The sequence below is a fragment of the Gambusia affinis genome, linkage group LG13 (assembly GCF_019740435.1).
Source record: "Gambusia affinis linkage group LG13, SWU_Gaff_1.0, whole genome shotgun sequence".
Lineage (NCBI taxonomy): Eukaryota > Metazoa > Chordata > Actinopteri > Cyprinodontiformes > Poeciliidae > Gambusia > Gambusia affinis.
Genome location: NC_057880.1, coordinates 16216986 through 16242280, shown reverse-complemented (window position 1 = coordinate 16242280; position 25295 = coordinate 16216986). Strand labels below are relative to the sequence as shown.

General features: G+C 37.7%; 1 protein-coding gene and 1 long non-coding RNA gene across 7 annotated transcripts in view; one reads left to right on the top strand and one right to left on the bottom strand.

The window, feature by feature from the left end:
• Positions 1-150: 150 nt before the first annotated feature.
• The window catches only part of dst (dystonin), a 121820-nt gene continuing 96675 nt past the window's right edge, over positions 151-25295 (top strand). For 3 of the 5 annotated variants that reach the window (XM_044136137.1, XM_044136136.1, XM_044136135.1), the window contains exon 1: positions 19618-19790. In XM_044136137.1, coding sequence (XP_043992072.1) covers positions 19703-19790 — 88 coding nt within the window. In that variant the 5' untranslated portion in view covers positions 19618-19702. Of the gene's footprint in view, positions 585-775; positions 808-2969; positions 3159-17363; positions 17568-17848; positions 18066-19617; positions 19791-25295 lie in introns of those variants that run through there. The other 2 variants (XM_044136131.1, XM_044136134.1) reach the window with 2 other exon arrangements.
• LOC122842351 lies at positions 5568-8102 on the bottom strand. Of its 2 annotated transcripts, none has more exons than XR_006372537.1 (3): positions 7412-8102; positions 6790-6896; positions 5568-5662 (listed from the first exon to the last, which is right to left on the bottom strand). It is a non-coding gene; the product is annotated as an uncharacterized LOC122842351 (long non-coding RNA). The 2 variants fall into 2 exon arrangements; XR_006372536.1 differs by having other exon boundaries at positions 5577-5662; positions 6779-6896.

Here is a 25295-nt window from a genome sequence, read left to right as displayed (position 1 = left end):
GAACTGGGCTGACACAATGTGACTGACACAGATATCCGTCCGACCGTCCAATAGGACAGTGTGAAATATTGCAGCGTTATCCTGGTGGGCAGGCCACTCTGCAGCAGACGCAGCGCTGCCTGGGATAAATCTGCTGACTCTCCCTGCCCCTTTTGGAAATGAAATAAATAATAAAAGATGCGCCTCTCTGCTGAGTCATGCGTTGTACCTCACAAAAATTACATCTCTAGCCTGGACTGTCCACTTTAACCCTGTGCGCTCTCCACGTTTTGCAGTGTGATGCTCCACGTTTGCCAACGAACGTCTTTAGTCGCATCCCGAGCTCTGAGTGGTGAAAAGGCGCACAGGAGAGGAGGCAACTGTCTGGAGCAGAAGGAGCTGTCCTATATTTCGCCTTATGATGATCGCTGCGGCGTTTTTGGTCCTGCTAAGGCCATACAGTATTCAGTGTGTTCTGCTGCTTTTGCTGCTTTTGCTCGGGACTATTGCGACGATTTTATTTTTCTGCTGCTGGCATCGCAGGCTCCGAAATGGGAAACATCCTATGAAATCTGTGCTATCCGGGGGACGCTCCAGGAGTCGCGGTGAGTACAGCGCAGGCCAGCCGCATCTCATCATCCCTAACTGCTTAGTCTACATTATTGTGCATGCTGTTTTCTGCATTCTTGCGTTAGTAATTAACATACGTTATAAATCTGAGAGTTATTGTGCAGTTTCACACTTTAAAAGAATGTTTGATTAAAGTCTAATGTAATATCTGTTGTCTGTTCTGTAGTTGGTCTCCGAACACATCATTTTCGATCGGAGGTAGGATAACCTTTCACATTGTTTTGTCAATAATACACTGACTAAAGTTTAATCAAGTAATGACTTCTGAAATACATGAGCTTCACAAAGTTAGGTTCTTGAACTTTTACCCAGGACTGCATGACTATTTCAGGCACTGTAGATGTGCGCAATGCGCAACCATTATCAATAAGTAATGTTGGCAAAGAGGTTTTGCAGTTTAAATGAATTAAGATTTTGCATGTGCTCTTATAATTGTCAAACATGAGGTGTAATTGAACCAATAGAAAACATTGTAATTCTGGCAAAATAAAAACCAAAACAACATATTAATCTATAATGTGTTTGTTTTTCTTGCTAGCTTTTCAATCCAAACAAATCATAAAAATTGTCTAAATCAAGTGTGAAAAGCTGCCTTTGCCTTGTACCAGGATTGCTGTTTTGCTGGAACTTTCTGACATATGAAAGACGTGGGTTCAGTATCTCTGAAAAGTTATATATTTCTGTAATGATAGTACAAACTGATATTTTTCATCCTTTTAAAATAAAAAAAACCAAGAGCTACTTTAACATAGTAGGTCATGTTATTGAACCCCTGGAGTTTGATACAGAATCCAGGGGGATTCTGTTCTCATAGAGTATCATATTCAAGGACATCAAGGCTGTTGTGGACCTTTAGTTAAACCAAATCCTTTTGACTCCTAATAAACCTTCTAGAGTGAGAAAAACAAAAGTAGGTGCAAAAGCTTTATTTTTAACTTTATTGTTTGTTATTTATGAAACAAAAACATGTACTTAATTTTGTTTCAACATGAATTCTAAGTTTTATACAGTTCTCCCTGTTAAAAGTCCACATGCCTGTAAGAAAGAAAAATGTAATAAATGATTAAATTTTTTTAAACACATGTAATAAGATATGTGTGTCTTGTACAACTCAATTGTGCAGAACACATGGAAGTCAAGCGAATATCTTTCATTAGTATGTTAAAACAACCTTTGATGCAATTTCTGCACTGAGACCTTTTTGTTAGAAATCTCTAAACATCTCACATCTTGACTTGGCAGATTATTATTAATCACCTCTGCCTGCAAAATTTCTCAAAATCAAATATGTTCCAAGTTGTAGGATCCCCTCTGGTGACCTCTCAGTCTTTTTGTCGGATTTAGTTCTTGACAAATGGACAAATGTAAAGCCCATACCAGAGCTTTATATTCTGTCTCATGAGATCATTGTTTTGGCGATTGATGAAATCCCTCTTCATTTGTGCCTTTCAAAGACATAAAAATTTGGGACAAAATTAAATAATATTTTGACATATTTATAACTTAATTCGTGTCAACAAAATTTCAGTTCCATCTGAAGATAAATAGGCAAAATAACTCCATAAGATTATGCTGCCACCATCATATTCCATGAATATAGTGTTTTTGTCAGTGACAAGCAATGTGTTGCATAATCCCCATCTGTCCAACCTCTTTGTTTTCAGTATTTTACATTGTTGATTATTTACTAGCATTTATTTATTTCTTCAGCTTTTCCACAGCATTTTCAATACCTGTGTGCAGCTTGCTCACCCCATCCTCGTCTCTGTGTTTGGGTCTCCAGTCATGGCAGTGTGTTTTTTGTGCCAAACTTTCTGTTTGTAATTATGTCCTAAAAATTCCAGTATGGTCTCATGAGTCCATTACACAAGGTTTTAGGAGATTTTAGAACAAGGACAGGTACTCTTAATTTCAACAAGAATGTAGTGTCGCTATAGTTGTTGGGAAATATGAATTTAAGAAGACTGAATGTTGATATCTGATCAAAAGGGGTATCAACAAAGTATGCAACCAAGTAACTGCAGTTTTAATTCTCTTAGAAATTTTCATTAGTATATATGATTTTCACCTCAATTACACAGCAGTAAATATTGAAATTATTTATTCAAGTCAAAATGTTTACATCTCAAAACTGCTAATTTTAACAGAGGTGCAAGAACCAGTTTCCTCAAGTTTGTTCTTCTTTGGGGGTTTTCATACTAAATGTTTTTCACATTTGGGGTGGAAAACACAAAATGTTTTTTCACATTTAATGTGAAAAGCATCTAGAACTCAGGATTTTGGCATCTTTAAATGTGAGACGGTTTCTGTGTTGAATGTGTAACATCTGTGCCTTTTTGACACTTCGTTGTTTTTCCCAGGGTTTCAGACACAGTCCACGTCACCTAAGAAGGACCGTGCATGCCCGAGTGACAGAAGAAAAGCCCAGTCTGGTCGAGGTTCCAGAGAGTGAACCCGATGTATCCTCGACTGTGAGAAAACGTAAAGTCAAGAAGAGACTCCCGCCAGAGTTTTACCAATCTGTGCAAGTCACTCCCACTCGTAAAGCTGTAGGTATCCCTCCCTTACGGTAACCATCATTAACACAGATGATGAAGTGGTGCAGGTTATTTGATTTATTTATTATTGGGGCATCTGTGTGCTTTTGAACATTTAGGATCTTAAAAACATGTTTATTTAAAGGGCTTGCGTATAGGTGTGCTTTTGAACTTTGATCTCCACATAGGTAATCTCTGGAAAGTTATTACACTGTAAAATGTAATAAGTTCACTTTACTTAAAAAAAGTTAGGAAACCGATTGCCTCAAAATCTTCAAGTAAAGTAGCTAATTCATTTTAAGGTGTTATTGCTAAAAATAACTATGTTTAGACCACTCAGATAAAGGCAGTAAACTTGAGTGCCGTTAACTCAAAATCATTAGTAAAGTTGACTATAAAATGTAAATTATGACTACTTCAAATTGTGAGTTATGTCAATTAAGCAGTACTCATAAAAATAAGTTATACTTACACGTTTAAGAGTTCACATTACTTGCAAAATATTAGGAAACCAATTGCCTTGATATGTTCAAGTAAGATGAACCAAAAGTGTTAAGTTATTGGAACGAAGAGCCAACAGACAACAGTTTGAATGGAAAAAAATGTTTAATAATTAAACAAGTTTACCTTAAATACAAGGTTCTCAAGTGTGGTTACATACACACTAACCTGGAAACAAAGTTTTCCATAGACTTTTTTTAGGGAAAAAAAATGACACGACTTTTTTTCTAGGGTAGCCTTCAATCTAATATTGAATCCTTCAAATGGCCCTCAGTCTTTAAAACTTTGAGAATCCCTGCTTAAATGTCTTTGTTGACTGGTGTGAAACAAAAACTCAATTCTCAATACTAGAGCCCAACATTTATCATAACATTGATAAAGTAAATAGTGAAGTAGTGAAGTGAAGTAATGTTTCTCCTCATTAACATAAAACCATTTAGTAGTCTGCAAATGCAATGATGCTCTCTCCAACAATAAAAGAATCAAACAAGAAATAAAAATCACTTTTCCAATAAGGGTAAAGGTATCAACGTTGATCCATAATGTCACATCACATTCACTCATTGCATCAGAAAATTTTTGAGTGATTGTATTTTTGGTTTTAGGGATTTATGTCCAAGTGAGAGAAGCACCCTTTGGATGAAGTCAAAGGTGTACTTCAGTTGTTGAGGGTACTCCAAATTCAGAGTATAAATAAGTCCAAAGAGCAAGCACATGGCATGTGGAAGATTTCCAAGATCATTCATGACAAAACTTCCTTCCAAAATGATGGCAGTTCTTGAAGACTGGAGGTGCAGTGAGTCAGTGGAGGCCTGCCTGTCCTCAGGAATGATGGTCAGGATCCCAATGGGGGTGTGAGACACGTCTGGGTCTTCGCAGTCCTAACAACAATAAACACCACAATTACATATCAACGTAACACTTCTTTAGGGTGACCAGACGTCCTCTTTTTCCCGGACATGTCCTACTTTTCAGACCTAAAAAATGTCCGGGGGGAATTTAAAAATCGTTAGGGATTTTGGTCAACTGCCTCAAAACACATTACATAGCTTACAGTGCATTGTGATTACATTGCCACTCCGTTCCACTACTCCATTTCAGGTTTCTTTGTATGGCAAAGAAATCGGTAGCACATGTACACACATGTGCTACCGATTTCTTGAGCTGTGTGAAGCTGACACCCCACCCACGTCAAAAAATTCAGCAAATAGTCTGAATGGTTAGTGCTCCGTTTGTGCAGGTTTGTGCCGTTAAAATTTTCGTTTGTGCAGTTTTGGTTTCTGAGATATTAAAAGTTATTTTTTAGGTCATCTAGAGTTCACCATCCCCCCATATCGCTCCAAAACAAACCAAAGTGGGCTAGTTCGTTAGTGCTCCGTTTGTGCAGGTTTGTGCCGTTGAAATTTTCGTTTGTGCAGCTTTCGTCTTTGAGATATTAAAAGTTATCATTTTGGCCGATGACGTCACCATCCCCCCATATGCTCCAAAACAAACCAAAGTGCGCTAGTTCGTTAGTACTCCGTTTGTGCAGGTTTGTGCAGATGAAATAGATGCACACATTAACTGGCCACTTTATTAGGTAGACCAGTTCAATGACATATGCAAATCCAGTAATTAAATAGCAGCATCCTTGTACATTTAGGCATTAAGATGATGACAGTGATTTCACCTCTAGCGTCAGAATCGGGAAGAGATGGGAATTTAAGTGACGTCAAATGCGTTGTTGTGTTGGTGCCAGTCATGCTGGTCTGGGTGCTTCAGAAACTGCTGATCTGCAGGAGTTCTCATGGACAGCCATCTCTGGGCTTTACATAGAAAAGTCAGAAAAAGAGGAACTAAATAAGTTGTCTTAATGTCTATGCTTGGGCAAGAGTGCGCAAATTGTTCCAGAAACGTCGAATAACTACTTGTTGCAATCTGGTGCGATCATGTAAAGTGCTAACTCAGAACGGCCAACAAATAAAACGGTGAAGAGGATAAGCTGCAGCCGCAGAAAGTCACAGCATGCGCCACTCCTGTCAGAAAAGGACAGGAAACAGAGCAGGATTGTCAATACTGGACTATTCCGTTTTTTAGCATTAAATGGTGTAAAGATCATGAATTGAAATTGGCAGATTGGAGTCTAAATGGGAAAAGCAGATGCTCATATCAGTCAGGAAAAGCCTGATCTGTAGATTTCTAGTTCAAATCATTTTAATACAATGATAAAGAAAGTGGAGCGACCAGACATTCCTTTAGCTGCTTGACGGCTGCCTGAAGCAGATCAATATTTTAAGACAGTTGATTGGAAATACTTGTCGTGTTTTTAAAGCCGTTGTTGTCTGAATGGTTTTCTCAGCAGATAACCTGACAAACTGATCAATTAATATCAACTTGTTATACATGTAAACATTATGCACTTGAATGGTTATAGTTGGCAATATTGTATCTGTAATGATCAATATGTCATATTTCAGCAGCATTAAAAAACTAGAAAATTTCTGAAGAAAATTAAATGGGGCCTGCCAAAGTGCGCCCGTCAGTCTGGACCCGGCGTTCCGACACTGAAAGTTAACATCGACGCCATAGAAAGCTGCAGCACGATCGACGGCATGAGGAGAATCACGAGAACATCGACTGACATGGACTTGCGCCATTCAGCGTCTTAAAATGAGCGTATGAGCTAAAATTAGCAAAAATGCTAACGTTTTTGCTAAACGTTAGCATTAGCCAAGACGTTTCGCATTTTGGCTAATATTAGTCAAAATGCTAATTGAGCTAATTAGCATTTTAGCTTAGTGCTAATTAGCTAATTTAGCATTTAGCTAACTTTTGTTAATGCTAAGATTAGCTAAATTTAGCATTGCTAACACTAATTTTAGCATTTGCTAATTTTAGCTAAATGCTAATTTTAGCATTTAGCTAAAATTTAAATGCTAATTTTAGCATTTAGCTAAAATTTTAATGCTAATTTTAGCATTTAGCTAAATAGAATTTAGCATTTTAGCTATATGCTAAAATAAAAGGAAAACATTTCAGTTCCTGCAACAATGGAGGACAAAACATCAAGAAGAGTGAATGATGTCCATGAAAAACCTGGAAATGACTCCAGCAGACATCCAGGTATTCAGAGCAAAACTAAATCAGTTGACCTTGGCTTCACCTTGGAACCTGGAAAGAGTCTCAGGTGGAAACGTTTACGCCATGATGTTCATGCAGGGAGAGGAGATGGGAACTGGGAGAACTGGGAGAAACATCTGGGATGAGTCCCTGGAGAGAAGACGATCTGAAGTTAAAGGAAGACGGACAGAAAAACTGAACTACGCTGTACGAAAGCTGCCACATTACGATTCTGGAGGACCAGAAATAAAAACCAGTCCTACAGGATTCACTGCACAGATGTTGAGGCAGATGTTTTAGCAAAATGAGACACTCTTTACTCTGGGTTTCTAACTGCTAAACATGAACAAGTATAAAATGACCTAACTACTAAAAATTGAACAAGTATAAAATGACCTAACTACTAAAAATGAACATGTATAAAATGACCTAACTACTAAAAATGAACATGTATAAAATGACCTAACTACTAAAAATGAACATGTATAAAATGACCTAACTACTAAAAATTGAACAAGTATAAAATGATCTAACTACTAAAAATGAACATGTATAAAATGACCTAACTACTAAAAATGAACTAACTACTAAAAATGAACATGTATAAAATGATCTAACTACTAAATAACTACTAAAACTAATTTACAAACAATAACTATACTAACTTTTCCTGAGTTTCAGGCTTTACATTTGGCTGTAACTCATTTACAAATGATAAGCCTGTGTAGGTTTTCTCGCAGGTTTTGTACCACTTCCCTGAAAGCCTTTCTCACTGACTTAAAGGGGTTCCACTGCGGCTGTAGTCTGTTTGCCATCGTTACCAGGACATTTCGTTGTAGTATTGGGGTCCCCGCCTCCAGGACAAGAAGGATGTACTCTACGTTTTTGCACTCCTTCATCAGGTCTTTAAAGATGGTGGTCTCCTGGAGTGCAATCTTTTCTGGGCTCATTTTCAGAACTCTGGGTTTTGTTTCAACCCAGAGTTTCTTAAAGAGTCGATCACAGATATAATTATATTGAATTAAAGGGTAATGGCTGTTTTCTGTCTTGTCAACAATCTGTTGGATAACTGCTCTGACAAGATTTCTTACAGCAGTCCTTCTCATATATATCTCTTCGGACTGGTCTTCCTCTGCTTCGTTGAGGGACTGGTCTTCCTCTGATTCACTGAGGGACTGGTCTTCCTCTGCTTCGTTGAGGGACTGGTCTTCCTCTGCTTCGTTGAGGGACTGGTCTTCCTCTGCTTCGCTGAGGGACTGGTCTTCCTCTGGTTTGCTGAGGGACTGGTTTTCCTCTGCTTCGCTGAGGGACTGGTCTTCCTCTGGTTTGCTGAGGGACTGGTCTTCCTCTGGTTTGCTGAGGGACTGGTCTTCCTCAGGTTCGCAGAGGGACTTGTCTTCCTCAGGTTCGCAGAGGGACTTGTCTTCCTCAGGTTCGCAGAGGGACTTGTCTTCCTCAAGTTCGCAGAGGGACTGGTCTTCCTCAGGTTCGCAGAGGGACTTGTCTTCCTCAGGTTCGCAGAGGGACTTGTCTTCCTCTGGTTCGCAGAGGGACTTGTCTTTCTCTGCTTTGCTGAGGGACTGGTCTTTCTCTGCTTTGCTGAGGGACTTGTCTTCCTCAGGTTCGCAGAGAGACTTGTCTTCCTCTGCTTCGCTGAGGGACTTGTCTTTCTCTGCTTCGCTGAGGGACTGGTCTTCCTCAGGTTCGCAGAGGGACTGGTCTTCCTCAGGTTCGCAGAGGGACTGGTCTTCCTCAGGTTCGCAGAGGGACTTGTCTTCCTCTGCTTTGCAGACGGACTGGTCTTTCTCCTCTTCCTGTAGCTCTGCGGTTGTCTTGATTTCTTTAGGAATATCAGCTGCCATGGCCGTCGTTTCCTTGTTGTCTTTGGCAAGCTGAGGTACGCACCCTTTAATGTCCGAAAGCGAAGCCTCGCCTTCTGACATTTTTATGTCTTCCACTTGGATGATCAGTGGAGCCACCTTTGCTGAATGTCTAGCAAAGAAATTCCTGAAAAATCTCTTGATCTCTCCTGTCAGACCTTTAGTCTTAGACTTTGGCTCACTGTCGGCTGGTTCCATGAATGAGGGCGATCTATCCAAAACGGTGACGTTGTGGGTCTCAGATGGTGAACTCTGACTATTTTTAATCATTATTTGTCAGGTTGAAGATAATTTTCAACACTAGCAAAAACAGCAGGTTCTGTGAAGAATGAGTGCAAAGTGATGTTTAGGGGGGAAAAAAAGCAAATAAAGACCTTGACCTATGACGTCTGTCCATACGTCATAGACATCAAACCGCCCACACAGCAGCGTCATATCCTCAGTATGAAGTCACGTTCTGTCAGGAGCCACTTTACTGCGCATGTCAGACTATATTTAAACTTTTTACAGATGGGATAATTAAATCATTTACAAGTGGAGCCACCGCAGATCGCTTCTCTTCGCCCCGCGCAACTCCCGCAGCCTTGCGGCGTCCGCAGCCGTCAGGTCTATTTTTAGCGCCTCAACCAGCTGCTTTTTATTTTGTTACATTTTTTATTATTTCTGAAGGTTTTGTTTGTTAAATGCCGTGATAGGAGAAGCTACAGCTTCATTTTCCTCTGATTGTGACCAGAATAGGGAGAAATGTTTTTATTTGTCCTTTGCTCGCTAAATATGAATAGCGCGGTATTTAGGTTTTTTTGGGGTTTTTTTATGCAGACGGAACTCGGTTTATCGGTAAATATATCTCTCATTGATGTTACCACGAACAAAATGGCTTTAATATCGCTAGTTTATAGCTAATATCCGACGTTTGGGGCATGTTGTCTCATTTATAGACTCACCTGCATTTAGTACTGATGGCTCATTAAGACAGAACCGAGAGTTAGAATAAATTACTCTGTGATAAACTGATTGACGACATGCTAGCTAATGCTAACTCGTTCATTCAACAGAGTAACATCTGTGTGTATGTGTGAAGATCCAGTCCTGCTTCTCTCAGTGATCAATTTTAGGGAAAAATAATTATCATTCAAATAAACAGAGTTAATAATATCTGTTCATGTTATGAAGGGGAGCAGATTAATTCACGAAGCTGAAATAATTCATCCCAAATAAATTTGACAAATAATGAGCAAATATTTTCAAACTTACAGGATTTGTTATTCATCAAGAAAGGAATATTGTTAAAATGTGTTTGATTCAGTCAGATTATTAAACAGTTAATCTTCTCCACTTGTAGAGTTTAATCAGGCACGTGCAGAGTGCCTGATCCGTGATGCCCCTAGTGCCCTTTTTGAAATTTTTTTTTTTTATTATTTATTTTTAATCTGTATGTCAGAAGGCCTGTTTGTGCCCCTCAGCAATAATAATTAGCTAAATATAAGTTAGCAAAATAAACTAGTCTGGCTGCCCTCAGTCTAATAATGACTCTCAGAGTGTAACTGCTCAGAGTCATTATTAAAAATAATAGCACCCCTTTGCATGGCAGGCCCCCAAAACAACCTTTTTCTATTCCATTTTAAATAAAAGCTATTCCATCATGTCATATATTTTCCTTTGACATTTTGTGAAAATATGATGAAGCTGTAATATTTTGGCCAATGTTATCATATTGCAAAAAAACCCTCAAAATGCTTAGAATGAGTGAAAAGCACACTATAAGAAACCTTTATGAACCCAAATTAGATCAAAATCGACTGTATGTGTGGATTATTCAGCAGATTTTCCGGCGCATAAATTTAATCCACTGCCCACTTGTCTGCTCTAAGGCATGTTCCCTCCCTTCTACTTTTCTCCCACCTGGCATTAAACCTCTTCCTAGCACTAAAAGCATATATCATGGAATATTTGGAGTTGTTCAGTGTTGGCCAAGCAGACTGATCGGAGCCATCTAACCATTTCCTTCCCTGGGATTATATGTGACAACATGGAACAAATTGTAGCCCTTCTGAATCACTCCGCAGCCCCAACAACTTAAGCACTGGAGGACAGCTGTGGTGAGCAGCGTTGGGAGTGCCATGCATCTTAAACCTGTCGGAGTCAGCGTTTCAAAGTGTAAATATGCGTATTTGCAAAGTCTTCCAAAATTCTTTTTTGTCAGGTTGTGTACTGTGTTGCTGCTACGGACAAAAAATAAATAAATAAATAAAGTGCAACCTTTGTTTATGTGCAGGTCATTTTATGTGGGGAATCTACTTAATACCTCCAGATCAAAGAGGAAATTTAACAACAACCAAGAAGAGGGACTTTGACAGCTGAGAAATGCTTGTGTCAATTTAAGCCAATTATGACTGTAGCTATTCTATCGTGATTTCAGGACAAAACACTAACACTCTTAATTTGACCGAAAAAAAACAGCTACAACTCTTCCTATAAAGACAACATTACAAAAGAATGTAGAAATCAGAAGTGAAACATTGTCAGTCATGCAGACACTCGGCAAACAAAAGAGCAACACTGACATGATTAGAGGTTACATAACTCCAACTGATTTGCATGCAGGTTATTAATTTACTCTAAAATCTGTGGGTCTCCAGGGTTCCTGCTGACAAATATTATATATATATTTTTAATTAGCTTAAATGTTAGAAATTAAACTGGGAAAACCAACTTGATATTTTTAAATTCAAGACTATTTTAAGTGTGCAGACACTGCTAGAATACAATTTGTGTCGTTTTTATGCAATTGATGTTGCTATGTTTTGGTAGAAAAGGTATTATAAATCGTGTATACAGTTAGAGTAAGACAATATCTGGTAATTGTCTTTTTGTTTTTTTATGAAGTTGCATGTGCCTCATGGTTTGCTATTGACACACCCAAATATCTGTAGTGTGAGGCAAAGGGTTTCTATCCTAATTGAGAAGTAATGAACCATGAAAGTGACTGTTTTGAAAATGCAATTAAATTATACATTATTATAATTATTGCTATATAATTATTATTATTATACTTTTTTTCTCTATTTTTTGAACCGTTATAGGCTAATGTATATTTTTTACACGTTTGCTGCATAATCAGCAGACAGTACGTCAACAATGTGAATATAATTGTTCAGACCACCTCCGAAATCAAAGCACAGTTGAACAGGTTATACACATTACGTTAGAGTCAGGGCTGCATGTCCTTTATTAGCAGGATTCAATTATTGTGGAGAGAATGCTACGTTCGTGAGAAAACATTGCTATCTTGAAACATTACTTGAAATGAGACACATTTTTTCTTGTTCTAAGTCTTTATTGAAGTTCAAAACAAAAGGTACACATTGTACAACAGCTGAAAATCTGAAGAATTAAAAGAAGTAGCCCACTTTGGTTTGTTTTGGCGCAAGATGGGGTGACGGTGACGTCATCGGCCAAAATGATAACTTTTAATATCTCAAAGACGAAAGCTGCACAAACGAAAATTTCAACGGCACAAACCTGCACAAACGGAGCACTAACGAACTAGCCCACTTTGGTTTGTTTTGGAGCGATATGGGGGGATGGTGAACTCTAGATGACCTAAAAAATAATTTTTAATATCTCAGAAACCAAAATTGCACAAACGAAAATTTCAACGGCACAAACCTGCACAAACGGAGCACTAACGAACTAGCGCACTTTGGTTTGTTTTGGAGCATATGGGGGGATGGTGACGTCATCGGCCAAAATGATAACTTTTAATATCTCAAAGACGAAAGCTGCACAAACGAAAATTTCAACGGCACAAACCTGCACAAACGGAGCACTAACGAACTAGCCCACTTTGGTTTGTTTTGGAGCGATATGGGGGGATGGTGAACTCTAGATGACCTAAAAAATAACTTTTAATATCTCAGAAACCAAAACTGCACAAACGAAAATTTTAACGGCACAAACCTGCACAAACGGAGCACTAACCATTCAGACTATTTGCTGAATTTTTTGACGTGGGTGGGGTGTCAGCTTCACACAGCTCAAGAAGCTGGTAGCACATGTGTGTACATGTGCTACCGATTTCTTTGCCATACAAAGAAACCTGAAATGGAGTAGTGGAACGGAGTGGCAATGTAATCACAATGCACTGTAAGCTACAACTTTGCGGTTCAAAATAATTAATTTTTATGGTAATATTTGTCAAGTTTTATTCAATTCTCTTGAATAAAACCTAACAGCAGGTACCAGCAAGCTGGTACCTGCTGTTAGTCCAGCCATATCTGTTTATTTCCTTTAGCTTTAATTGTAAACATAATATGCCTTGCTTATTATGTACCAAATAGCGCAAAGGTTTTATTCTCAGCAGAGCGCTTTATCTTTTCAGATTATGGGGTCAAAAAGTTATGGAGAGACAGAACCCATCTCCTGATCAGAACAATGATTGCTTGCTTTTTATTGTCTTGCTAGAAAAATACAAAGAGCTCTAAGCATATGGGATTATCCGGTGTGGACACATTGGTTAGCCATCCAAATTTTTGTATGAATTCTACTTAAAAACATATATTCCCATACAGCAAATATTTGAAAAACTTCATATATTATACAAAAACTACTTACCACTTTCACATCATAAATGTCATTGTATTTCATTGTGATTTACGTGATAGACCAAAACATAGTAATGCATAATTATAAAGTGGCTGAAAAATTATAAAAGATTTGATTATAAAAGTATCTAATAAGTGTGGTACTTATTTGTCGATAATTTTCTGAATGAAAGCTTTAAGTATTTGGGGAACGTCTCCTTTGGTTTTGCACATCGAGACACTGAGACTTTTACCACTTATTTGCAAATGTGCTCAAGGTCACTCAGGCTAAATGGAAAGCATTTGTGAAAAGCTATTCTTACGTACTACTAAGAGTTTTAGATGGATTTAAGTCGTTCTAATTCATATTTATGCTTTGAGCAAAAACCATTCCATTGCAGCTCTGATTTATGTTTTGTGAAGGTGAACTTCAACCCTCGCCCTATCTATTCTGCAGTAGTTGTAGTTGTGATCTCTCTGCTAAATTTTGTGTGATGTTGGAAGTGACTAATAGTTCAAAGGAACCTATTGATCTGTGTAGTCCTGTTATTTGCTATATGATAGCTGGAGATCACAGGGACACATTGGTTTTCAATCATTGCAGTCTTCAACAAACAAGATCCAGCATAGCTGTGCCAAAGCTTGGTTTTACATAATTTTTTTCACTTATTTTACTTTCAACTAAGCAATAATTTCAATAAATTTACCATAAGTGTAACATATTGACAAGTGGCAGAACTCTTAACCTAATTATGCAAATAAACATTAGTAAATTTGTAAAATCCCAAGAATCCCAAGATGACCAAGCATATTTTATCATGTCAGGGTTCAGCCTGAATCAGAAAAGAAGCAGTAATTTGCATAATTAGGCTGATTATCATCCCACCCTCTTTTGTGGTACAGTCCTAGATTGTCAAGATGACACATTTACAGTGGTTGTGTCGATAAGAACATGTCTACAGTGTTTAATCTATTTAACTGGTCCAGACCAGTGCAAAGGAGCTAAGGACAACACATTTTATTGACAGGAAGTGAAGCCGATGCAGACGTGTCTTATTTCATGTCTAGCTCTTAACCTCTAGAACCCGACGGACCCACCGGTGGGTCCGTAGGGTTCTTGTTTTTTCAGCTCGGAGGATTCTCCGAGCTGAAGAGGTTAAAGACATTCACTGCCTGCATGAATCTTGTCAAAAGCTAAATGTTTTATCAAATGAGCATGAAAACTTTGTGCTTTTTTTCATGTATTACTCACAATGGGTTTTTTTAAACTTCCTAATATAAGGCCACTCCCTGGAGAGAAATTAGTCATTGTGAGGTAGTTCTGTGATCTTGTATCTTTGCTTCTGTAGGGATTTTGTACAGTGTCAGATTTACTCAGGTACATTTTCATTTACTGCTAGAAAAACAAGGTATCTTAAGCAATATATCCTTTCACTTTTTTATATTCTGAATAAGCGGGAGTATGATCATAATATAAATGCAACATTAAGCTGCCTCTGGAGGACTCGGATTTAATCTGATGAAACAGGAGGCAGTGATGCTGCTATTATTAACAAAGTGTTGCTTTCATCAATTCTGCGGCATCTATTTTAAACGAGAAATGATTCTGCGCGGCCCTGTTGAAAAATTCTTCACACAAACAATTCATCTAGTCTATTTATAGATGCAAAAGAACAAAAGTGGATAGAAATGCCAAACTCCTATTTTATAAATATGTGTCCCAGAAGTCTAAAAAAATTACATACATGTTTCAACTGTTGTGGATGCAGAAAAAGAAAAAGTAGCTTTACTGGGCTTTTAAATTTATGGTAGTATAACCAATAGGTTTCTTTTTTGTTTTTAAGAATTTGTAAAATATTTACAAAAGTTTGAGTTTTATTTTTAATCCAAAATTATTTGGTTAATTAATGTTTCATTCATTGTATTTTATTTTATTTTTATTTCATTATCAAGATGTCTGCACAGGGACTGTTCACCTTATGTTTATATCAGCTACTATTTTAGCACAAGATCCATGTGTTTCAAATACCATAAAATGACTTATCATAAACAGGGAGATACATCTGATTTTAGAGGAAGTAGATTCCTAGACTAAAGTTTCAATAGATGTTTTGATAGGTACACATCTGTGTCAAAGTTTTGAGTCATATTTATATTTTTTCTGTCTAATACATTTCTTTTAAACTCATTATCATTTCTAGAAATGTTTTCATCAACCCAAAAGGTGAGACAAAATGTTTAAGAACCATGCCACCCTGTATATGGTCATGTAACTCAGTCACTGAAGCAAACCAAAGACAAAGAAGGAGGCATGGAGCACGGAGTATACATTTGTTGCATTCTGTTGGAACTGTGAAGTAAGATTTACTGAGTTCCCAGTCAGCAATAAAATATAAACACCCCCTGAAATAGAAGTTCTGAGAGGGAAAAGTTTCAAAGCAGCCGTAAGTTTAGAATCAAGTACACTTGCTACAAACATTTATGAACACTTCTGACATTTTGAATGTCATTAAATCAGTAAAGATTAATCAATAATATCTATGCAATATCTAAATAGCTTTAAGCATTCAAAAATGAAAATGAAAGTATATTTATTGTGATAAATCATACAGATCGATTAAGCTAAGTTGCTTGGGGTCGAAAGGTGAGATTGACATCATCCTTTTCAAAAAGTTACTTCTTCATTGTCTATTGTGCCAAAAATTATTCACACCCCTGACAGGTTTAGCTTTAAGATATCCTTTTAATTTTTCTAATGTGTTTTTTCTATTGATGTTGACATTTTGGAGTTGCCCAGTCAGAGACCAAACTGGAATATGGTAGAGAATTTGTGGAAGGAGCAACATACTATGGTATTGGCAAGGAGATGTTTCATTGTCAAATACATGAAGCTCTTCAGACAAATAATCGCAATATCAGCAAAAAAAAGCACCTTGGCAAATTGATTAAGCATCTGATTGCTATAGTAATAGCAGTAATAATAATATTTTTCCACTGATAATTGTTTTTCAGGATCATTTTTGTAGGGGTGCACTGATTTATTTCCACCAATTTCCTTCATTTTGGGAGATAAGTAATTGGCTTGGGAAGCCCTCGATCTTATCTACCTCAACACAGGTCTAAAAATCAAGGTTTGACTGACAGACCGGCCCACCAGGTCATGTATGCATGCTTGCAGTTAACTCACCAGCACCAACTCAGCCACTTTATTGCTATGTTAAACAACATTCCAGACAAAAAAAAAAAAAAAAATGGTATCGGCCAAAATCTGAATCGGCAGGTCAGACATTTTAAAGATCGCTAATTGGTGATCGGCCAAAAACCTGCAATCAGTGCACCCTTACATATTTATAAAGAAATGTAAGTAATAACTATTTTTTGATTGATAACTTTTGTGCTTTTGTAGTACTTTTTGAGAGATGCTTGTTTAATTTTTTTGATAGACTTTTTGATCAGCTGATAGATTTTCTTTAGAAAAGTATCCAGTTATTGAATAAAACCTCCATCTATTCAATTCTCAAAACTTCGTAAAACAACAATAAAAACAATAAGTTAATTATTTTAGTTGCTCCTAAGCAACTAAAATAAGCCCCGTTAAAGTCCCTGATCACCAGGCAAATTGAACGTGATTGTACAAGTATATAATTCACCCAACCCTCTTCCTTAGGGATATGTTTGTCTTTATTTGTTCTGTTGCTCACTGGGAGTGTCAGGGTGCAGCAAGAAATGACTACAGAAACAGAGTCAATCACCCCTTACTTTAGCCAATGAATAGCCAAACTTAAAGAATCTTACAGGAAGAAATGAATGTTGGAAACAGAAATCTTCATGCGCAACTAAACTTTTGTCAGGTAACTATCCTATGGTAGGTGAAAAGACAAATTCGTGCCTTCTTTGTGCTGAGCCCTACATTTTGTTGTGGAATTACGTCTGAAGTCACCATTGTGAAAGCAGCGTGTCTCTGGAACTTATTGTACCCTTTATGAGAGGGATGTTTACAGCCAACAGCTTCCTTTGTGTAAGAGATGGCGCTCTAACACCGCCATCAGAAAGCAGTTGCTGTTGGCTGCCGGGTATGACGCGCAGACACATGCAGTCTGCTCTCCCATCACGGTAGCTCAGCTCAGCCTCGACACACAGCACCCACCGGCTTCATCCTCTGTCGGTCCTCAGGAGATCTTGCATCACTCCGCATCCCTGATGCTGCCTTAAGGGGGAAACAGAGTCCGGAGCATCCCTGGAAGGGTGTGGCACCCCTAAAATAAATGACCGAAGAGAGAAGCAAATGATGCCCGAATAGGATTCTATATTTTTTTTCTTCTTCTTCTTCCAGCTGACAGGTCTCCATGTATACTGTGGTAAGTCTTAGACTTGACCTGGCGGGGGAGCTAGATGCTATTGCCTTTATTTGGCTCAGTATTTTATTGTTTTGGGTCACTGTGAACTGGTGGCCCATGTCACTCATAACATGCACGCACATTACGCACCTTGACCAGTCATGGTGAGAGAAATGCGATCACAGCCTGGCGGTGTTTTCTGTCCTTTTAGCCTTTCATCTATATGTGTGCGTATATATATGTGTGTGCGTGTACGTGTGTATGTATAATCAAGACATTGTTCGTTTCCTTTTGTCTCACAGAGCTCTAGTTCGGGGAACCCTTCCCTGCACTGTTCCATGTCTTCCTCGGCAGATATCTCTGACGAGGATGACTACAGCAGCGTCAAATCCGGATCGGCGTCGCCGGCACCCGGCGACACTTTGCCCTGGAACCTGCCGAGACACGAGCGGTCCAAGAGGAAGATCCAGGGAGGATCCGTACTGGATCCAGCGGAGAGAGCTGTGCTCAGGATCGCAGGTGAAGAACCCGCACCTTGTTAAGTTAGAGAGCGATCGAGAGAGAAAACAAATCAAAACAAAGATTGAATGAGCAATAATGGGATTTATGTACGGTTATATTGTCCGTGATATTGTTGATGTGCTCCTATGTATTTAGAATTTCCTATGGATAGGCCTATTATTTTTCAACGTTGAATGTCAATGAAACAATAAGAACTTTAAGAAATCAGGTTGATAGTAACGTGATGAAATGCGTGGCGAGCTGCCTTTATGGCCCCTAATCGTTTTACAGTGTTACTTTGACACAGCTTGATATCGTAAAATTGTAGTCATAACTGCAGCCTCCCGTCTCAATTAAAGCTCAATTAAAGTTTTGTGGATTTATAAAAGTTACAAGAATTCAGTAGAAGGTATGGAAGAAAAAAATGCAATAATAATAACGGAGCAAATTGACAATCAATTTTTGGACACTGTAAAAATACATTCCTAACGATTTTAGTTACAAAATATTTTGTTTAATCTTCTGGACCGGTTCTGCTAATAAAATAAATACAATAAAAAAAACAACAATTTGATTTTAATTATGATTACTCTGATTCTCAATCAAAATTACAAATATCGCACCAATCCTCCACCAGTTCTAAAAAAAACCCTCAAGAATTTAAGTTTCCGGGCAAGTTGTTAAACAGTGAACACATCATGTCTGAAGCTAAATCTTGAGCATAATACTTATTTTCAGTTACGTCTTACTTTTCAACACTATAGTATTATATACAACATGTTTTCCCCTCCAGGGGGTCTTTTGTGGGCTCTAGAGCCCCTTATTTGAAGGTAGGAAGACATTCGGTGAATGTCGATGGGTCCAGGAATCGAACCCGCGACGGCCGCATCGAGGACTCACGACCTCCAAGCGCTAGCCCCTACCCCACCACAGCACGCCCCATATACCACATGTATGAATTAATTATATTTTAAAAAGACATCTTGCGAGGAGCACCTTTCCAGGTGTTTGAGATCGAAAGCTAAGTCGTGACTTAGAATTTTTGTTGTATGTTACATGTTAATGTTGAAAAATAAGAAATTTAAAAGAGACATATTCTTGTTAAAAGGGCATTTTCCACTAGAAACAGTTTGTATCTACGGATTAAAATGGCACATGGTCATATGGTCATATGCTATAAAGAGAGAAGTAACTTTGGAAAACAATTAAAAGGTTGTTTACACTAATATTTAATGCTATCAATTTTTTCTGGTTTTCGGTCCATTTTTAGTAATATTTTCTTCGGATTCTAACTAAGTCTGGTCTAGTAAGACTGTGCAATATATAGAACAATTAAACATCTCTTAATGTTAGTTTTAAATTCATTTTTTGGGTTGGGTTGTGAAGATGGGCATTGATTGCTTTTTTTTACAGTGCAGTCCTTCCTATCAGTCCTGTAAAGTCACAGAGGAAGCGTTTCCTATTGGTCAGACTGTAGACAAGGGAGGGCTGCAGGGCGTTTCCTTCAGAACGACAACAGCGCCGATCACTCTCAAGCCCACAGCAAATACACACGCACAAGCGCACGAACACACAAGCATGTAGAGCTACACAACGACACACATGCTGTGTCCCAGTCCGTCTCTGGTGAGCGTCCAGTTTGTGAAGCCCGGGTTATGGCTCAGTACGCGCCGCAGGGGTATGTGCTGTCGGACGAACAGGAATACCTCCAAGCCTATGAGGACGTATTGGAAAAATATAAAGGTAGGAGCGGAGCTTTAAGACGAGGCTTTTTAAGCGATGAAGAAATCTGCCCGGTCACTGCTTGACAGTTAAGTGGCTAAATGTCAGCCTGCTCCCTTTTCCTCTCTGCTGACTGGCAGCTTTCAGTGGGAGAATGGAAATATTTCCCGCATGACATCACATTAAGTCTGAATTTTAGAAACAAAAAAACACATTCTTATAACAATAGTGCTTATCGTGATATAAATTGATAAAAAAGTAAAGGGCAGAAAATAAGAAAAACAGTAATTATTTACATGTAGTGGGCGCGCTTAAAATCTAATGAACTCCATTACGTTGTCAGAGTAAAGGTCTGTATATTTCTGGAATTTTGTAAATTCTCCTTTAATAATATACATGTGCAAAAGAATTGCACGTCTAACAATTTATTTCATTTCCAAATGAAAAAAGAAACATGCATGGTAATTCTTGGAAAGGTTTATAAATAGTTAGAATATCAGTTAGCTAATTTGTATTTGTCCTGTTTAACTAAAATGCCATTCTTTTATTACTGTAGAATATATGTTCGACACTTAAAACAGCAGAGATAATTGTGGCTTGAACATGGAGGAGACATTTGGTTTATGCTATTGTTCAATGTAAAGTTTAAAGTTATTCTGTAATTGCAATACATTTTTCAAAAGATAATTGAAGTTTAAGCATGTACTGAAAACATTAATTGACAATATTTGATTGATTTGATCTCATACCCCATGGTTTCTTGGGACAAAACCTAGCAAATAGGTTCAGTTATGTTTTGCAGCAAGGTGTGGGCCAATGTGGTATTAGGGTGGTTACATTAAGTAAAAATAATAAGGTTACATGATGTCATAGTAATGTAATCTATTAAATTACTCGTTTTGAGTTTGTTGCACATATTAGAACAATTACCTTCCACATTTAGAAGTCCTGTTTTGAGTGACTAAATTGGATAGAATTATTTGAAAAAGTATCCTTCTTGCGATTCTTCTCTTTATAAAGTAGCACAAGTGCTACAAGCTGATAGAAGTACTTCAGCTTATTCATGATGTTGTTGCTTATTTGTTGGTAGCTTGTTGGGCTAGCAGTAAGTGGGGTTGAGGGAGCACTCTGGTGAAGTAGTTCATTCTATTTGTCACCAATATTCAGTGAATGAAGCCTCCTTACTAAATCGTAGACACACTGGGCTTGGTGAGCCATTAGCATGACCAAATTAGTTACAAAGTGGATTCAGGATAAGTGATTATTTTTTGAAGTGACCATCACAATATTAGCTGGTAAGTTAGTTGGGCTAGCTACAAGTATGCTTTATATCCAGAGAAGGCACTTTATCTTCATTCAGAACTTTAAACCATATGAACAATATGACAAAAAAAATCTGTTTTAAACCTTGTAAACTTTCATACTAGTAACCATCCCTATTTGTTCAGTTGACTTGGTTTGATTTCTTGTACAGAGATAAAATTCATTGTGTGGTGCTGTTATGACCCGTGAAGTCTCCCATGTCAGGCAGTACAATATCTTATAACATGGCTCAAAGTCATCTTACATTAGCAGCTCATGTCACTTCGCATTGCCATGCCTCTTGAGAGTACCACATTAATTAGAATCATTCCATCACAGATTCGAGGTCCACTCTGCTTGAGCATGGCAATATCAGATACATGTATCCTCAGGTCAGGCCTGAAGACATAGAAACAGGCTAAATTCAAACTGACAGCAGTGGTTTTTGAACTCTTTGTGTCTCAGTAAAGCGCAGAGTAAGTCATAAGAACAATAAGCAGCAACTGCCTGGCTCTTTTGTGAATACTCAGCATATGTGTGCATGTTCTTTCAGCTGTTGAGGATTTTTTGTCAGTAGGCCCAGTCAGCTGTGCTGGAAGGGCTCTGAAGGAGTCATATGATGGAGCATCATTAGGAATTCATAGCTGTTGTCTTCAGGCAGATGGGCTGTGACAAATAGAAAGCTTACTTATTTCCTGTGTTTTCAGCCATTTCAGCCAGTCTGCGATCAGTTTCCACATGTTATGGACAGATTTTTGGGAATATTTGACATCTCACCAGCTGTTGCATGAACAATGAATTTTTTACTGAAGGGTAAGGGCACATTTCCAAAAATAATGATAATTTTATAATTTTACAGTTTATCGTATCCAATGTAGTTTTACAGCAGCAGTGTACTTTGTGATCTGTGTTCACCTTACTTTATGCTAAAATAAGTTTTGATTAATTTTATAATTATCTGCGATGTTTAAGCCATTGATGCTACAAATTAGATCCACTGTGAGCTGATAATTTCTTTTTTGCCAACTCTGAGTTTCCTGTTTCCATCTACCCAGGTTACAGATTACCCCATGGAGGAGAAATTGATGTTGGAGGTTAACATTTATCCACTAGAGAGTTAAGGAGTTAATGAACAGTCTGTTTGAGATGATACATTAATAAGGTTAAAAATGCTTTAGTGGCGCAGAGGTATTTAAACAAAAACATTCACTGAAGTGTCATATCGACACATTTTTATTTGCAGTAGTTACTGATTTTTGTAACACTGTTAGAAATTAATAGCAAGCTGAGAAATGTGTCTTGGTTGTCTGTGTTTGTCTACCGTTAGAAAAAAAATCAACATATACCCTTTTAAAGTGTTCTTTACTTTGTTACTTGAATCACTTTCTATCTAAACCGTTATCTAAACCCTTGACAACGTTGTTGTCTTTATTATTACCTAAAGTTAGCTTGACCTTTATTCAGCTACCTAGAGCCTCGAGCTCTGCTCCTTGTGATGCATGGAGAATCAATGGGATGCATTTTAAAAGTAAAATCAGCAGCAGTAACTAAGCAAACAAGCCAGTAAACAAAGCAGTTGTAGGGACAGTTATAAAACTAGAGAAAGTTTACTTCAACCTAACATACAGAGACAAATACATTTTTAAATTGAAATGTTTGCTTTTAGGTTGTTGAAATCAAAAATATAATTTTTTAACTAGATATTCAGAGACATTTAACTGATTAATAATAATATTAAAAAACATTTTGTGATTTTAAAAACATCCAATGCAGATCAAGTTGTAAAATTTCATAAAATTTCTTGTAGATTCCAGCTCTGAGTAAGTCAGATAAAGTTATGTTGTGCTACTAATTGGGCTTCACAATTATAGTGCAGTTATGTGGCTATTTTTACAGCAGATTGTGCAATGTACCATATTTACTGCAAAGTTTGGGATTCAATTAAAATATAACTTTGAAATGGAATCTCACTGCAATAGAGCTTCATGTCTGGCACAGATTACAATCCAAGAGAGTGCTGAAAGCACACATGAGAGAGACAGAAGGAAGGGAAATGTGGATGTATTGTGACCAATATCAATATGTACTTTTTGTATCACCATCTCATGGTTTTCACATAAACTGCAGCCCTACTTACCCAGGAGTTACGTTAATCCTGTTGCTTATATGTGTTTATCTTTCCTTTTTATCAGTTCAAGAAATTGTTGAACACATTTTTTATTTAAATTTATTTTAATAACTGGAGAAATTGGCAAAATTAAACATTTTATACCCAGGAAGTTCTACACTGTATATAAAGAAACCGTAGACTTTGAGACTTCTTTGATTGAATGCAGATCACAAATAGTTCTTCATGATTCAGTTGCTGAGATAACATACTTATGCAGTTTTGTGTGTTAATAATACACCTACTAGTGTGGAGAGGTAAGGCAGGTTTCTTGGATTAAAGATGGAAAACTTTGGGAATGGGTTAAAGGACAACAGCCATGTTTTATTTTAAATGGGAGCATGTAGTTCTAGCTGAACCTGCTGGATAGGCTGTCAAACATGAAGTTTCACAACAGCGGATTTTGCTCTGTCATCAGAGTAGATTAAATGGATCAGTCAGTAGTTTTTGTTTTTCATTTTTTAGATGGCGTTTGGTCTCAGTGGTCTATCTTTCTTAAACACTATGTTTTTGTAATTAAGAGCAGCAAGCTATATTTGTTTTTCTGCTGTCAAAACCCAAATTAGTAAATAATTGCTTGTGATGGTTGGTACAGCAATGTAATTGTATTGTGCACTTTTAATATTTATTTCTTCATAGTTTTCCCTAAACATTAAACTGTCTAATTTCCCAACAAAGGAGAAAAATAAACTTAAAAAAATACAAATTTTCTTTTGTTTTCTTATTGCTTAGTAGCAAAATCGATTAAATCTTGATGTCCAAACCGCATTAGCCGTTGTTCATCTAGCTCTAAATATTCTGCTGTGTTGTAGGGTGTGGTCTGCAAGAGTCTCTGAGGCTGTGCTGACTGTAAATTCATTTATCCTGCATTATCAGTTAAAAGACCACTGAAGATTCTTAAAGAAAATCTTGAAATGACTAAACTAAGTTTTCAACACCTTTATAATCACATGCAGTGGGGAGTTAGATAATATTCTGCTTTTTTCTGCACAGTCACTGCCTTTGTCCGGCCTCCTGGGCTCAGCCCTGCCCCTCTGCTCTCTGTTGACAGCCCACTCATCACATTCACATGGCCCACTGGCCCACACATAGACTGTAGGCCTCCTCTGTGAAGCCTGTCTACTATTGAACAAAAGATACATTGTTTTTATGGGAGTATTGTCCGAGCCTTGTGTCCTGCTTAGTTGGGTGAACCTCTTTGTTAGGATGTTTTATTACAATTTAAAACTAAATGAATTTAGGTACACTTTGAAGATAGGCAGTACCAGCAAAGCGGGTAATGTCTCATCTGAGTCTCTGATATTACCAATTACTGAAGACTAGCTAACTTTATATTCAGGACATGTAAAAAGGAGGTGGAGTGAGGCTCAGACTCAAACTTATTTTGCAGACCGTCAAATTAATGGCTGTAAATACAGCATAATTGTTGGAACTTGCAGTATTTCCTGAAAGGTGACATCATTTGGGAGGTCACTCCTGGTGTTGCCCAGTGGAGTTTTGACTCTAAATTTCTCTCAGACATAGACAGAGATGTGCATTACTAGTCATTATTGGTCCTGCATCTTGAAAAAGTTTATTACATGATCATAATAAGGTTTAAAAAGTTTTTAAACCACATTTTACGTTATATTTCAATGGATCTTTGCCAACCCCCCCAAAATTGCTCTTAAGAAATGTTTCTGTTTATGGTCCCCCCCAATAATAAGATGGGATTTGCACCCTTGCCCTCAGAGAACAGAAAACATTAACAAAATGAGAGCATATGTCATTCAGCCAGTGGTGGATTCTGCACTACACTTACTCAAAGATGTATTTATACTGAAACATTGATCAGGCATAACATTATGACTACCAGGCTAATGGTAACAGCTTTGGCGAGCACATGACACATGTTCAGTTGGCGTGAGATATGAATATTTGGTGGACAAGTGAACATATCAAACTCGTTGTTTGGCTCCTGAAGGTGTCCCTGAGCCAATTTGTGCTTTGTGCTAGTGCAAATTATCCTGCTGAGTGAGACATCAGCCGTCAGGGGCCAGCATGACCAGTCTGTCACT